Genomic DNA, 14,283 nt, shown 5'->3' with positions numbered 1-14,283 from the left:
CTGGATTCCTGGGGTGTCTCTGTTAGGACGAGGGTTTCCTCTGGGGTCCTGAGAGCTACAGGACTCCTGTTAGAATGCCCTCCTGAGGTGAGGGGGCCATAGAGGGAAAAGCCCTTTCAGGGACCTTGTGGCAGGGACAGCTCGAGGACGCAGGCGCAGCCACAGCCTTTGGTTTTAATATTTTCTCCAGTGTTTCGACTCCCTTCTGTTGGCCCCAAGTCTACAGGACAGTTTAGAGTAGGCTGAGGCATGACCTTATCGGGGCTTCAGTGGGTGAGGAGAAAGGCCAGTGTCCGTGCTTGGGGTATGGGACAGGCTGAGCAGCTGTGTCCTGGGCAGCTGGTTTCCAGTGCAGGAGGGTGGCTATGGTCTGGGGTCCAGGCTTGAGTGAGCAACAGGAAATTACTAGGGGAGAAGCAGGAGCTGGGGAGCCTTCCAAGAAAACTGAGAGGGGAACCTGGACATTCCAAGACAGAGCAGGCTGCAGCTGGGCCTGCCTCAGGCCATGGCCACACTCTTGCTGCAGGCCCTGACCCACCCAGCCTGACCCTCTCACGCCAGGTTCCCTCAGAGGGTGGGAGTGAGGTGTGGACACTGCCCCATGCCCTGGAACACTCACCCCACCCCAGAAGCTGGGCCACTGACCCTAGAGGGAGAAAGATGGGTCCATCATGTCTATAGAAATTGAACAGGTCAGGCCTGGGGACTTGTGGAAACCAGTCCCCCGGCCTCAGCATTCACTTTTCCTTGGATCTTGGGTGCAGGGGACAAGTTGGAGCTGAAAAGAGGCGGACTAGGGGGAGTAGGTGGCAGAGATGATTAGACCCCAGCCCCTAGTCTCCCAATTCAGGCGGCCAAGGCTCTCTGTCCAGGCTGAGAAATGGAGGATTCCTCTCTGGAGAAGCCAAGTCATCCCGGGTGCTGACATCTGGGGGCCAGTCATCCAAAGCCAACTCCACCAACTACAAGGCAGCTTGGCACAGACCTCCCGGCTGGCCTTCCCATGAGCTCATTCTTTTTTTTTTTTTTTTTTTTTTTGAGATGGAGTCTCGCTCTGCCGCCCAGGCTGGAGTGCAGTGGCTGGATCTCAGCTCACTGCAAGCTCCGCCTCCTGGGTTTACGCCATTCTCCTGCCTCAGCCTCCCGAGTAGCTAGGACTACAGGCGCCCGCCACTTCACCCGGCTAGTTTTTTGTATTTTTTAGTAGAGACGGGGTTTCACCATGTTAGCCAGGATGGTCTCGATCTCCTGACCTCGTGATCCGCCCGTCTCGGCCTCCCAAAGTGCTGGGATTACAGGCTTGAGCCACCGCACCCGGCCGAGCTCATTCTTAAACAGGACTAGACAGACAGCCGGGGATGGCTGGGTTTTTGAAGAAAGCACCCCATGAGAAGAGAATTCCCCCATTAAACAGACTCCAGGAACACGGAGAAAGCCAAGTTATGCAGGAAAAGAATGAAATATTTTAAACAGAAATAATATTCTGTGACAATAACAATAAATACTTTATTAGATACTTAATACATGCCAGGCACTGTCCTAAGGGCCTCATATTCCAAATAGAGATATAAAGAAGTTAGTACACCATCAACCAAGAAGAAGATGTTTTAGGGAAAAAAGAACATTCAGAGAATAAAGAATGCCAGGAAATTAATCATATGATTACAGAGATAAAGAAGTCAACAGCAGGAATTAATGAGAAGGATGAGGAAATCTTCCAAAAATCAGACGGAGAAAAAAGATGAAGCAATGGGAAAAACGAGAGGGACAGGGAAGAGGCTCAGAAGAGGACTGACCTAGGAGGTCCAAAGGCACGTTAAAGAAAGCCCAGGAAAGGGAAACAAGATGGAACTACTGTACAAGAGCATTTCCCAGAACTGAGAGTCCGCATAACAATCCAGAATAAAAAAGACTTCATTGCCACACATCGCGGTAAAATTCCAGATTTTCAGAAATACAAGAGCCAATCCTAAACCTTTCTGGAGGAGGAGTAAGTAAGAAGAATTAGGGTTCTCACAGCTACAGTAAATGCTAGAACACTGAAGCAAGGTATTCAAAATTCTTAGGGAAAAAAATATACTTATACAAGTCTTTTTAAGGAAATTTCTTTTTTTTTTTTCCCCTGACAGAGTCTCACTCTGTCATCTAGGCTGGAGTGCAATGGAGCAATCTCTGCTCACTGCAACCTCCACCTCCTGAGTTCAAGCGATCCTCCTGCCTCAGCCTCCCGAGTAGCTGGCATTACAGGCACTCGCCGCCATGCCCGGCTAATCTTTGTATTTTTAGTAGCGACAAGGTTTCACTACGTTGGCCAGGCTGGTCTTGAACTTCTGACCTCAAATGATCCATCCACCTCAGCCTCCCAAAGTGCTGGGATTACAGGCATGAGCCACTGCACCCAGCCTTTCTTAGGAAATTTCTATAGGACATTCCCTGGCAAACGAGGGGGACACAAGAGAAAAGACCTGGAATCAAAGAAACAGGAGAAAAGCAAAGGAGCTCTAGAAAACAGCCAGGAGGAGCCAGAAGACATGTCTGCCCTCCCAAGGACAGGTTTCCAGGAAAATGAGGGGGGTACTGAGTGCTTACTTGATACATTTCAGCATTTTGGGAAAAACTCATGATAGGATGATCTGATGGGAGTGGTTACAAAGACTTAAGGATAAATGTTTAGCAAATTAGGAAAATGGGAAAAGCAAGAAAATTATTAACTCTAGAAGGAAACAGTCTCACACATGATTTTCTTTGCAATGAGCATTAATCACAAAGGTATAGTAAGGTAAATATTGCTTATTTCTTTCTTTTCTCTCTCTCTCTCTCTTTTTTTTTTTTTTGAGACAAGTCTGGCTCTGTCACCCAGGCTGGAGTGCAGTGGCGCGATCTCGGCTCACTGCAAGCTCCGCCTCCTGGGTTCACGCCATTCTTCTGCCTCAGCCTCCCGAGTAGCTGGGACTATAGGCGCCCGCCACCATGCCCAGCTAATTTTTTATATTTTTAGTAGAGATGGGGTTTCACCGTGTTCGCCAGGATGGTCTTGATCTCCTGACCTCGTGATCCGCCCATCTCGGCCTCCCAAAGTGCTGGGATTACAGGCTTGAGCCACTGCGCCCAGCGTCTTTTTTTTTTTTTTTGACACAGGGTTTTGCTCTGTTGCCCAGGCAGTGGTGCACAAGATCACAGCTCACTGCAGCTTCAACCTCCTGGGCTCAGATAATCCTCCCACTTCAGCCTCCCAAGTGGCAGAGACTATAGCTACTATATACTATAGCTGAGACTATAGGTGCATACCACCACATCCAGCAATTTTTTTGTATTTTTTTGTAGATATGGGGTTTCACCATGTCCAGGTTGGTCTCAAACTCCTGGGCTCCACCGATGTACCTGCCTCGACCTCTCAAAGTGCTGGGATGAGAGTCATGAGCCACCGTACCCAGCTAAACCCTAATTACTGATTTACCCCAATATTGTGATATAATGACAAGAGAAAGATGAGGGAAGGGAGGTGGAACAGGGGTGTAAGAAAGCTAAATTCTCAACTATCCATAGAGGTTTTTTGGTTTTTTTTGAGACAGAGTCTTGCTTTGTCATCCAGGCTGGAGTGCAGTGGCACGATCTTGGCTCACGGCAACCTCCACCTCCAGGGTTCAAGTGATTCCCCTTCCTCAGCCTCCTGAGTAGCTGGGATTACAGACACACACCACCACACCCAGCTAATTTTTTATATTTTTGGTAGAGATGGGGTTTCACCATGTTAGCCAGGCTGGTCTTGAACTCCTGACCTCAAGTGATTTGCCCGCCTTGGCCTCCCAAACTGCTGGGATTATAGGCGTGAGCCACCACGCCCAGCCCAATAAATGTTTTACAGTGGTAAGAAAGGGTGAGTTTTATGGTATCTGAATTATATCTCAATTTTTAAAACTGAGAAAAAGTGATAAGAAAAAGGACTATATGCACATTATTGATTCGCATTGGCAGAAACATGGCAGTGAGCATTCAAGGGAATGGTTGAGTGAGCAGCCCTCTTTATTGCCCTACAACACCCAGGAAAGCAGGCAACCTAGTCTTTAGTGCTTCAGGGAAAAGTAAACAAAGGGTCATGTGAGAGCTGGCGAGGAAGAAACTCCAAGTGGATTCTGCGGGAACACATAATGAAGTGTGAAGAACCCTCAAGAGCCTAAGGAGAAGCAAGTCACAGTGACCTTGGAGAGGGCCTGGATGCACTCAGGCTGTGGAATGGAGCCTGAGCCATTTTTATGGGACTTGTCAGAGGTCCTGGTGACCCAGAAAGCTGAAGGCATTTAGTTACACAGAGTTCCTCTCATACAAGACCTCTGGTTCTCCCTGACTGTCATGCATACCCCCTACCCCAACCGGGGCTTGAGTCTCACCTGGGTTTGAGGTAGCTGAGTGCTTCTGAGAACTGGTTGGTGAGGAAAAGGTCCAGGGCGGTCATGCACTGGTCCAGGGCCTCGTGGAGGCTGCTCTCAGGAGTCCTGGGGGAAGAGAGGCGGGGCATGACACAGGAGCCCTCCAGCCCTCCAGCCTCTCCTGGCTGGGACAGAGCCTCACAGGGCCTACTCGGTCTCCCTGGCCAGCTTTGGGTGCCTGTCACGAGCTCCTCCAGGCTGCCACTCTGTAGTGAGATGCAGGGACAATTTGGACCCACCTCTTGGTGTTCCCAAGGGTGGGAGGGGGAGCAGAAGGGAATGTCATCTGAGATCTGATGGAGGTAGGGGAGGGGCCAAGGGCAAGGAGCAAAGAGGCCTCAGGAATAAATGATCTTACCCTCCACAAGGGTAAAGGGAGTCTTTGTGGCCCTTCTGACCCATTGGGCTCTGCTGCCCCCCGGGGGGGTGCAGCCCACCCACTAAATCCCACAGCCCCTTTTTCCCTCCTCCTTCTCTAGACCTCCTCCCTCCCCCAGGCCTGGACTCTAGAATCCCAGACGTTGTCACAATGGGCTTCGAGGGGCAGCAGCCCCATACGAGAGGCCCAGGGCCTTTCAAATTCACTTTGCCAATGACTCCTCCAGAATACCTGAGCCCTTACGTTTCTCTGTAGCTTTTACCACCCTCTGACATGATATATTTTTCTTATTATTGTGTTTATTGTCTGTTTCCCTCCACTAAACTATAAGCTTCCAGGAAGCAAGAATCTTTAACTGCTATATCCCCAGCACCTAGTATCCGATACAAAGTGGCTTTTAATAAATATCTGTTAAGTGAGTGAATGAATGAATGAATGAATGAATGGTCTAAGGCTAGGAAAGCAAACCCCTGACTTTTCTGGGTCTCAGCTTTCCCATATAAAAATGAGAGATGGAACGAAAAGATCCCAGAAGCCCTGTCTATTTGATGTTTTGATAATGCCTCTTCTCAAGGGGCCTCCTTTGAGTGAAAGAATGTTCCAGAAAGGGGCCTGATGCTCTCACTGAAGGGAAGTCCTATTTCCCAAAAGTTAGTTAAAAGAAATTCCCTTTCCACCAGGTAAACTCCTACATATACCTTAAGGCCCAGCTCTAAAGTCTCCTGCTCTGACATGTGTCAGCAGATCTTCCCAGGCAAATTGAAACATGCCTTTTTCAAAACTGAACTCCTGTTCATTCTCCCAAATCTGTTCTCCCCCAGTCTTTGCGCCTTTCTTCTTTTTTTTTTTTTTTTGGTAGATATGGGATCTCGCCATGTTGCCCACGCTGGTCTCAATGAACTCCTGGGTTCAAGTGATCCTCTTGCCTCAGCCTCCCAAAGTGTTGGGATTACATGCGTGAGACACCATGCCTGTCTGCCATTTTAATAAGCAACACTCCTCTACCCAATTCCTCAAGCCAAAAATCTGATAATCATCTTTGCCACATCCCTTCTCTGGCCTCTGCATCCCCTCCATCACTAAACCCCACAATACCCATCAATTCTACTTCTTAACTTTTTTTTTTCTTTTAAGAATTTTTACAGAGATGGGGTCTCATATGTAGCCCAGGCTGATCTCGAACTCCTGGGTTCAAGTGATCCTCCCACCTCATCCTCCCAAAGTGCTGGGATTACAAGTAAATGCCACAGCCTACTTCCTAACATCTCTCAATCAACCCCTTCTATGCCCAATACCTTCTGGTCCAGGCCAGCACCATCTTTACCCAGGTCTGTCGGAACACTCTCCATTCCACTCTTTCCACCTTCTTCTCTCTTCTCTGTTAGACCTTTTTATTCCATATTTCTTTTTTTTTTTTTTTTTTTTTTTGAGACGGAGTCTCGCTCTGTCGCCCAGGCTGGAGTGCAGTGGCCGGATCTCAGCTCACTGCAAGCTCCGCCTCCCGGGTTTACGCCATTCTCTCGCCTCAGCCTCCCGAGTAGCTGGGACTACAGGCGCCCGCCATCTCGCCCGGCTAATTTTTTGTATTTTTTTTAGTAGAGACGGGGTTTCACCGTGTTAGCCAGGATGGTCTCGATCTCCTGACCTCGTGATCCGCCCGTCTCGGCCTCCCAAAGTGCTGGGATTACAGGCTTGAGCCACCGCGCCCGGCCATTATTCCATATTTCATGTCTCTTAACTAACTTCTATACTATCTCTTGGACCCTCTGTTAGATCCTGAGTGATTTCTTTCATTTCACTAGCTCTCTCAATCATTAGGTGTGTCTGCCCTGCTACTTATCCTGTCTACTGAATTTTTCATTTCAATGATTGTATTTTTCATTTTGTGAAATTCCACTTGGTTCTTTTTCAAATCTTAGTTATCTGGGGTAGTATTATGTTCCCTGCCTCAAGTCCATCTTCAATTCATTTATACATTTTAAACATAATTATTTCTATTCTATATCTCATAATTCCAGCATTTTAGACTACCAGGGAAACTAAATCTGCTCTTTTTTGTTTCTGGTGCCTGCTGCTCACACTGGCTTATTTCCCTGTGTGTTTTGTGATTATATTGCAAATTCACGTTTGAGAGATCCAAAGGGACTGTGGGATTGCTCCAGGAAGGAGTTTTCATTTACTTTGGCCAGGTTCCCAGGGGAACTACCACCCTGAGACCATTTAAGTTACTTTTTTAAGTTTATGGTTTCCAGGACCACAAAGGTAGTGGTGTGCCATCAAACCCAAAGTGTGTGTGATGGCAGACCACTATTTATAATTTTTTAGGGAGTCTTTTTTTTTCCCACCAGAAATGCTGTCTCCCTTTGCTGGTGGGGGCGGACCTTTTTTCTAGCCAATCTTCCTATTCACTGAGGCTGCAGTCCTCGGAGGGTCCCAGATTTATGTGTTGAGTTGGGGGATGCCAAGTTCCAACTCCTCAAACTGTAACTGTGTAGGCCCAAGACCTTCTTTCCCATCTGTTGAGTGGCCATTGAAACTCCCGGCTTTAGATTTCTGAAATGTGTAAACAGCCTAAGGTTGCTGTGGCTTCATCTTGTTTGCCAGCCTGACTTCAGTTCTCTCTTCACTCTTGGCTGAAGGGTGTTTCTGTTACTTCTGTGGGAGCTCAGGAAGGTACTTAATTATTATTTTTATTTATTTATTTTTTGAGGACAGGGTGTAGCTCTGTTGCCCAGACTGGAGAGCAGTGGTGTGATCTCAGCTCACAGCAATCTCCTCCTCCCAGGTTCAAGCTATTCTCCTGCCTCAGCCTCCCAAGTAGCTGGGATGACAGGCACCCACGACCACGCCCAACTAATTTTTTGTATTTTCAGTAGAGACAAGGTTTCACCATGTTGGCCAGGCTGGTATCAAACTCCTGACCTCGGGTAATCCACCTGCCTTGGCCTCCCAAAGTGCTGGGATCCACAGGCGTGAGCCACTGCACCTGGCCAGGAATGTACTTTAAAGGATGTTTGTTGTAACTCATCCCAGCCTCTAGGTAGTTTCTTTGAGAGAGAACATTGGAAGCATTATTTCCCCTAACCTGTCTCTCCCATAATCGCCAAAGATACGTCTTTAAAATCCAAATCTGGCTGGGCGCGGTGGTTCACGCCTGTAATCCCAGCACTTTTGGAGGCTGAGGCAGGTGGATCACCTGAAGTCAGGAGTTCGAGACCAGCCTGACCAACACGGAGAAACCCCGTCTCTACTAAAAATACAATATTAGCCGGGCATGGTGGCACATGCCTGTAATCCCAGCTACTCAGGAGGCTGAGGCAGGAGAATCGCTTGAACCTGGGAGGTGGAGGTTGTGGTGAGCAGAGATCGTGCCATTGCACTCCAGCCCCGGCAACAGCAAAATTCCATCTAAAAAAAAAAACAAAAAACAAATCTAACCATGTCACTTCTGGACTTAAAATCCTTCCCTGGCTTCCCATTGCTCTTAGGGTAAAGGCCAAGTTCCTTTCCATGGCCTAAAAGGCCCCACCTGATGCTGCCCCTGCCCCTCTCTTGAGAGGCTGGGACGGTGTCTGTCTGTGTGCCCAGGGCACAGCCTAGTGACTGGTGTTCAAGCCATTCATCTCTATTAGATGAATCAACGAAGCAGCAGTGAGCACCTACTGCCCGGGTGTTTAACTGGCATTCTCTCTAATTGCTCTCAAAATGCCCTGTGAAATGGGATTATTACGCCTCACACCTACATACCATTGCAGATGGGGAAACTGAGGCACAGAGGACCAGTAACTTGGCTAAGGTCATACATCCAAGCATGCGTTCTAACCCAAGTTTCTGCCTGAGCCAGTGCCCATCAGCTCAGCTCCAGGGAGTCAAGCCCATTGTTGTGGTTTATGGCAACCGCTAAACAATTTCAGAGCCAAGAGCCTGCCTCCCATTTCTGCACACACACGCACCCCTTACCACCTCCATCCCCCACCGAGGGAGAGGTCCCATCTGCTTGGTCTACCTGGAGAGAAAGATCCAGGCCGGATGGACAGTCAGTGCAGAGGGGCACAGTCCTTCCCTCGGTAGCCCCGGCACCTCTTCTGCTTAACTGGGATGAGGCTGTCTGCGGTGACCTCCCCCCGACTGGGAGTAAGCTGAACCATGGGCTGATTTCCTCACTCCTTCCCTATCACAGGCACCCACGAATCTCACGCTCTAGGCTATGCATAGGACTGGGCTCTGGGGACACAGAGTGGACACAGATCTAGGCCTGCCTCTTCAGGAGCTCACAGCCTACAGGAGACAGATGCAGACAGGGCAGCGACCGCCACCGTGCTCAGGGCTGTGATCATGGGAATCACTGGGGGCCAAAGGAGCCCAGAAGACACCTCTAACTCAGCCTGGGGCACTGAGGAGGCTGAGTGGAAGGAGGATGGCATCATGGAAGGAGGATGGCATCAAGGAAAATGCCATCAAACTGAGAACAAGATGGAGAAAGAAGTCTAAGAAGGGGAAACAGCACACACATAGGGTTGGAGGCATGACATCACAGTTAGGAGGTACAAGTGTTCTGGAAGGGCTTAGAAGACAGAGGCTCTGGAAGGCCAGCTACATGGAGGGGTGAAGCTGAGGAGGCTAGAGAGTTCAGGAAGGCTGGAGACATACACCCCATTTGACTTAATAATAGCTTTAACAACCACCCATTGCCACAAAGAGATTACCACTTCAAGTTATCTAAATTGATGACTGCATTATTTCACTCAGTCCTGTCAGCAGGCAGGCACCCTTATCTGCCTCGGACAGATAAGGCAGGGACAGGCAGTGAAGACAGGTACGTAGTCAGGCTCCTCTCAGGAGCCTGGGAGAAGACAAAAATGCATTCTGTGGAAGCAACAGCGCCAAACCTTTCCCCTCACCTGACTGAGACTGGGGCCCCCATTTCTCCACAGGCTGCCCCTTCATCTCCAAGACCTTTCTTTTCCCGGGACACCTTGCCTGGCCCAGGTAACATCTATCTATTCCCGCGGTGATGGTGGCCTCTCCACTGTGTGTTGGGGAACCGGGGAGAGGGATGGGGAGAAGAGGTGCTGGGCTGGATGGAGCAGAACTGGTGACCAATGCCAAGAGCTCTGGCACAGTGGTGGCAGCTCTCTCATTCAGATCCCATCCACACTTGAGGCCCGAATGAGAAGGGAGCTAGGGGGTGGGAAGGGGTGTCACGTAGCCCAGGGCCACCCCCACTCTCCCCTCCTCTCCCACTTCTCTACTATAGTTGGCTTGTACTACTTCTTCTGTGCCAATGGGCAGATCTGGGTAGAGCTGGGAGACCCTCAGTTCCCACTGAGGACAGAAAATCCTCCTACCTCCATCCCAGTCAGGGTGAGGTAGGTGTGGGGTGGGTGAGGCGGCGGAGCGGTCGCTCAGGAAGCCAACTGCAGTCAGAGCTGGATTTTAATCCCTGCTCCAGCACCGAGGGGAACTTGGGCTCAACGAGTAAAATAATCTGTCCATGGGGATCTGTTGCTTCCGAAGTGATCTTTCTAAATGGCAAAAATGACTCTGACTCTCCTTCCAAAAAGTCTCCCTTAGCTGCGCATAAATGTGTCATGGAGTGATGTAGCATAACCTAATGCAGTGTGGCCTGCAAGAGTTCTGAAAGCAGACAACCCTAGACCCAAGCTGCAGCTATTACTTGCTGGATAACCTTGGGAATGTTCCATGCCCTCTATGAGCCTCCGTTTCCTCATCAAGGAAGCGGGAATGACAGTACTTACCTTCCACAGTTTTTGTGAAGAACGATTAAGACTATGGAAAGCACAAGAGTACTCAGAAAATGTGAGTAATTATTATTTTTTCTAAAATTATGTATTGCCATCTTTTTTTTTTTTTTTTTTTTTGAGAGAGGCTCACACTGTTGCCCAGGCTGGAGTGCAGTGGCACTACCTGGGCTCACTGCAACCTCTGCCTCCCTGGTTCAAGAGATTTTCTTGCCTCAGCCTCCCAAGTAGCTGGGATTACAGGTGTGCGCCACCATGCCCAGCTAATTTTTGTATTTTTAGTAGAGACGGGGTTTCACCATGTTGGCCAGGCTGGTCTCAAACTCCTGACCTCTGGTGATCCACCTGCCTGGGCCTCCCAAAGCGCTGGGATTATAGGCGTGAGCCACTGCACACAGCCTTACCATCATTTCTTGAGCAAGCAGCACTGACTTTATAAAGAAACTAAATAACTTTAAAAGATTGAGTGGGCCAGGCACGGTGGCTCACGCCTGTAATCCCAGTACTTCAGGAGGCCAAGGCAGGAGGATCGCTTTAACCCAGTAGTTTGAGACCAGACTGGGCAACAAAGTGAGATCCTGTCTCTATTTCATTTCATTTCATTTCATTTCATTTCATTTCAGATCGAGTGCACATATCCAACAACCCAGCAATTCCACTACTAGGTGGCACCCTCGTGAAACACATGTGCAAAGGACAATCATACAAGAATATTCACTGTCAAGACACTGGGAACATCTCGACATCCATCAAGAAGGATAAATAAACAAACGGAGGTGTCTACATAGGGTGGTGTATCACACATTAGGGCAAGTGGGACAACAGCTGCAGGATCAAGGCTAAATCTGAGACCTGAAGTTGAGTGTGAAAACACAAGCTGCAGCATGACACATGCTATAGGACTCCATTCACAGAAAACTTTGAAGTAAGAACAAACTACGTATTTTTAAGACTTACACACACTGAGCAAAAGAATAAAAACATGGAAATGATAAAACCTAAACTCAGGATGGCAATCAATTCTGGAGAGGGAAGGAGGGAAGAGGTTTCCACAAGACTTTCAAGGGTCTGTACTATGGTTTATTTCTTAAAAAGAATATAAAATAAATGGGGCACAATGTTAATATCTGACAAAGTTGGGTGGCAAGAGTATGTGAGTTCATCTTACTATTTGCTATATTTTTCTGAAGACTTAAAATATTTCATAGCTTTTAAAGAGGTAGAGATTTAAGGCTTGATTTGTTCACCAATGACCATCTGGGCCCAGAGCAGGCCTTGCTGAGTGTCTGTTGAGTGAGTGTCTCTGTAGTGAAGGTGAGAATGGTCCTGCTGCGTGCGGCCCTCCTCTGCTCAGACTCCACCAGGATGACCCTAACCAGGGGTGGTGACAGATGGACAGGTGGCTTCAAAGAAGAGTGGGCAGGCATGCAGACAGGCAGGTACGGTTACGCATAAGGAAGACCCATCCCCCGTGAGAAGAGCAAGCTTGCTGTCCTGAGGCCTGCAGCAGGGCCAGAGGAGCCCAGGGTTGTAGAGGGCACTTAGGCAGGGATGTAAGCATATAAGGAAGTGGGATGAATGTGGTTTTCAGCCCTGGAGTCTAGACTTCTTTGATAGATACCTTGCTCCATGCCCTCCTTCTCTCCTGGAAACCACTTTTCTGGACCAGCAGGGTGGTGGTGCTCAGTCAGGGCTGCGCAGAAGGAACCTACCCAGCCTCCAGCTTTACAAAGACTTGGGCCCAGAGCAGGAAAGGAGCAGCCAATCCCACTTCTCTGTGTTTTCCAAAGGAGGGACCAGAAGTCTAGGAAGTGTAAAGGACTGGCCAAAGTCATACAACAAAGATGATCAAGCTGAAACTCGCCACGCAACCCTCTCCCAGGCCAGGGTGTCCCCCAGCAACCCAGCTTCCAAGCCCTGATACAGCCACACACATGCAAGCCCTGTGGAGGCTTCTAGCTGCCAGCTGGCACCAGCCTTGTCACCTCCCTGTTCATGTGTCATGCCTCCGGCCCTTAGCAAATATTGTCACTGGTGGTGAGGCTCCAGGCAGGGTGAGCCCTCCTCCCAGCTCACCTGGGCTGGCTCTCTGCCCAGCAACCTCCCAGCAGTCAGGGCTCCTAGCAGCTGCCCCCTTCCCTGCCCACTGGGGCCCAGGAAAAGCAGAGAGTTGCTGAAGGTCTCCCCACAGTAGTGTCTGTCACTGGCGGGGGTGATCTAGGTAGGGGTCCCATAGGGGTTTCTCAGTGGGATGTGGGTAGGGTTGGGCAGGAGAGCCACGTTGAAGGTGACAATACTCACTTTTTACTACCCAGGTTCCTGCTGCACCCAATGGGACCGGCTGGCCCATACCTTAGCCGTTTAAATTCCCCTAATGTCCCTGAAGATGATGGGGTAGGGGGATCTGACAACAGACAGAACTGAGTTCAAATCCTACCCCCAACTCTTACCTCCTGGGTGACCGATGACAAGTCACTTAAGTGCTGTGCCTCAGTTTCCTCATCTGTAACGGGGATGAGAGTAACAGGGCCCACCCCACAGGAGTGAACGCCACGAGGCAGGTGGGGAAGGCTGCTCTGAATGTGTCTGTGACTATAGCTCCATGAGAAAGTTGGGACCCAGAAGGGGAGTGACCAACCCGGGGTCTCCGCGCCTCCGCCTCCTCGCAGCCCGCCCCCACTCCTAGCGGCGGCGGCGGTTCCCAGGGGCCAGGCGGGGTAGGGGCTGGAAGCCGCAGTGCGGCCCCAGGCTGGTGCGCGGGGGAGGCCTGGCGTGGCGCCCGCCACCCGCCCCGGCCCCAGCCGGCGCCGCCCGCGCCCCCGGGCCTCCCAGCCGAGCACTTACCCCGCGGGCAGGGGTCCCGGAGCGCCAGCCGAGGTCATCGCCGAGGGGCGCGGGCTGCGCTGCCCCAGCCGGACGCCAGCCGCGGCCCAGGTGCTGCCGCCGGAACCCCGAGCCGGGCGCTGTGCGGTCGCGGACGCGGCGGCCGGGGAGGGGCGCGCCGGGGGCGGGGAAGGCGGCGGGGCCGGGCCGGGCCTCTGTCTCCCCACCCGCACCGTGAGGCCATGGCCGCCTGCGGCGACCCGCGCTCCTGCACCGCCAGGGGGTTCGGGAGGCCCCCATCCCCGCTCCGACAGGTGAGAGCCCGGCGCCCTCTGCGCAGACACCGCCCGGGCCGGGAGCTCGCGCCCTCCTCACACGTCCCCACCTATTTGGCGCTAGAAGTTCTCCGGGACCTGAGGTCCACTTTACTGTCACTTCCCCTCCCCACAGCTCCCGCTCCGAAGCGGCCCCCACCTGAGCCGTCACCATGCTCCCGCATTAATTAGGGCATTCGTGCAGACAAAGACAGCCCCCCCGAGCCAGGCCTGAATTTTAATCCCACCATCTTGCCCACTGAGTGACTGCAGGAGACCAGAAGGCGGGAAAAACACGGTTTAGCAGTCACCGCTAGCTGGCAGTTCACACTGCCTTCTCAAATGATCCCCATAATTGCTATTTTATAGATGGGAAAACTGAGGCATGCGGTTCATTTGATTCACGCATGGTCACTCACCTAGTAAGTGGCAAGCTAGGACTGGAATCCATCCCTCCTGAATCCAAAGCCAACACTCTGGCCCCTTCCCCACTTGGCCCCCTCTCCCTGGCATTCCCAGTGCTTGTGTGGGGGTCACCGACAACACTCCCCAAATGTCCACTGTGCACCGAGCCCTGA

The 14,283-nt window shown here is 50.8% G+C and overlaps 1 protein-coding gene and 1 long non-coding RNA gene across 7 annotated transcripts in view; one reads left to right on the top strand and one right to left on the bottom strand.

Annotated features, from left to right (window-relative positions):
- The window catches only part of TTC39A (tetratricopeptide repeat domain 39A), a 58,517-nt gene that overhangs the window by 31,014 nt on the left and 13,220 nt on the right, over window positions 1-14,283 (bottom strand). For 3 of the 6 annotated variants that reach the window (XM_033226414.1, XM_033226412.1, XM_033226413.1), the window contains one exon: window positions 4,389-4,493. In XM_033226414.1, coding sequence (XP_033082305.1) covers window positions 4,389-4,493 — 105 coding nt within the window. Of the gene's footprint in view, window positions 1-4,388; window positions 4,494-4,785; window positions 4,931-13,412; window positions 13,578-14,283 lie in introns of those variants that run through there. The other 3 variants (XM_033226416.1, XM_033226415.1, XM_033226417.1) reach the window with 3 other exon arrangements.
- Window positions 9,376-11,571, top strand: LOC117092602. The gene is made up of 4 exons (XR_004440854.1): window positions 9,376-9,622; window positions 9,741-9,795; window positions 10,575-10,626; window positions 11,192-11,571. It is a non-coding gene; the product is annotated as an uncharacterized LOC117092602 (long non-coding RNA).

Source organism: Trachypithecus francoisi, unplaced genomic scaffold, assembly GCF_009764315.1.
Source record: "Trachypithecus francoisi isolate TF-2019V2 unplaced genomic scaffold, Tfra_2.0 Lachesis_group12, whole genome shotgun sequence".
NCBI classification, from domain to species: Eukaryota; Metazoa; Chordata; class Mammalia; order Primates; family Cercopithecidae; genus Trachypithecus; species Trachypithecus francoisi.
Note: the sequence above shows the minus strand (reverse complement) of the source record. Positions and strands in the feature narration are given on the sequence as shown.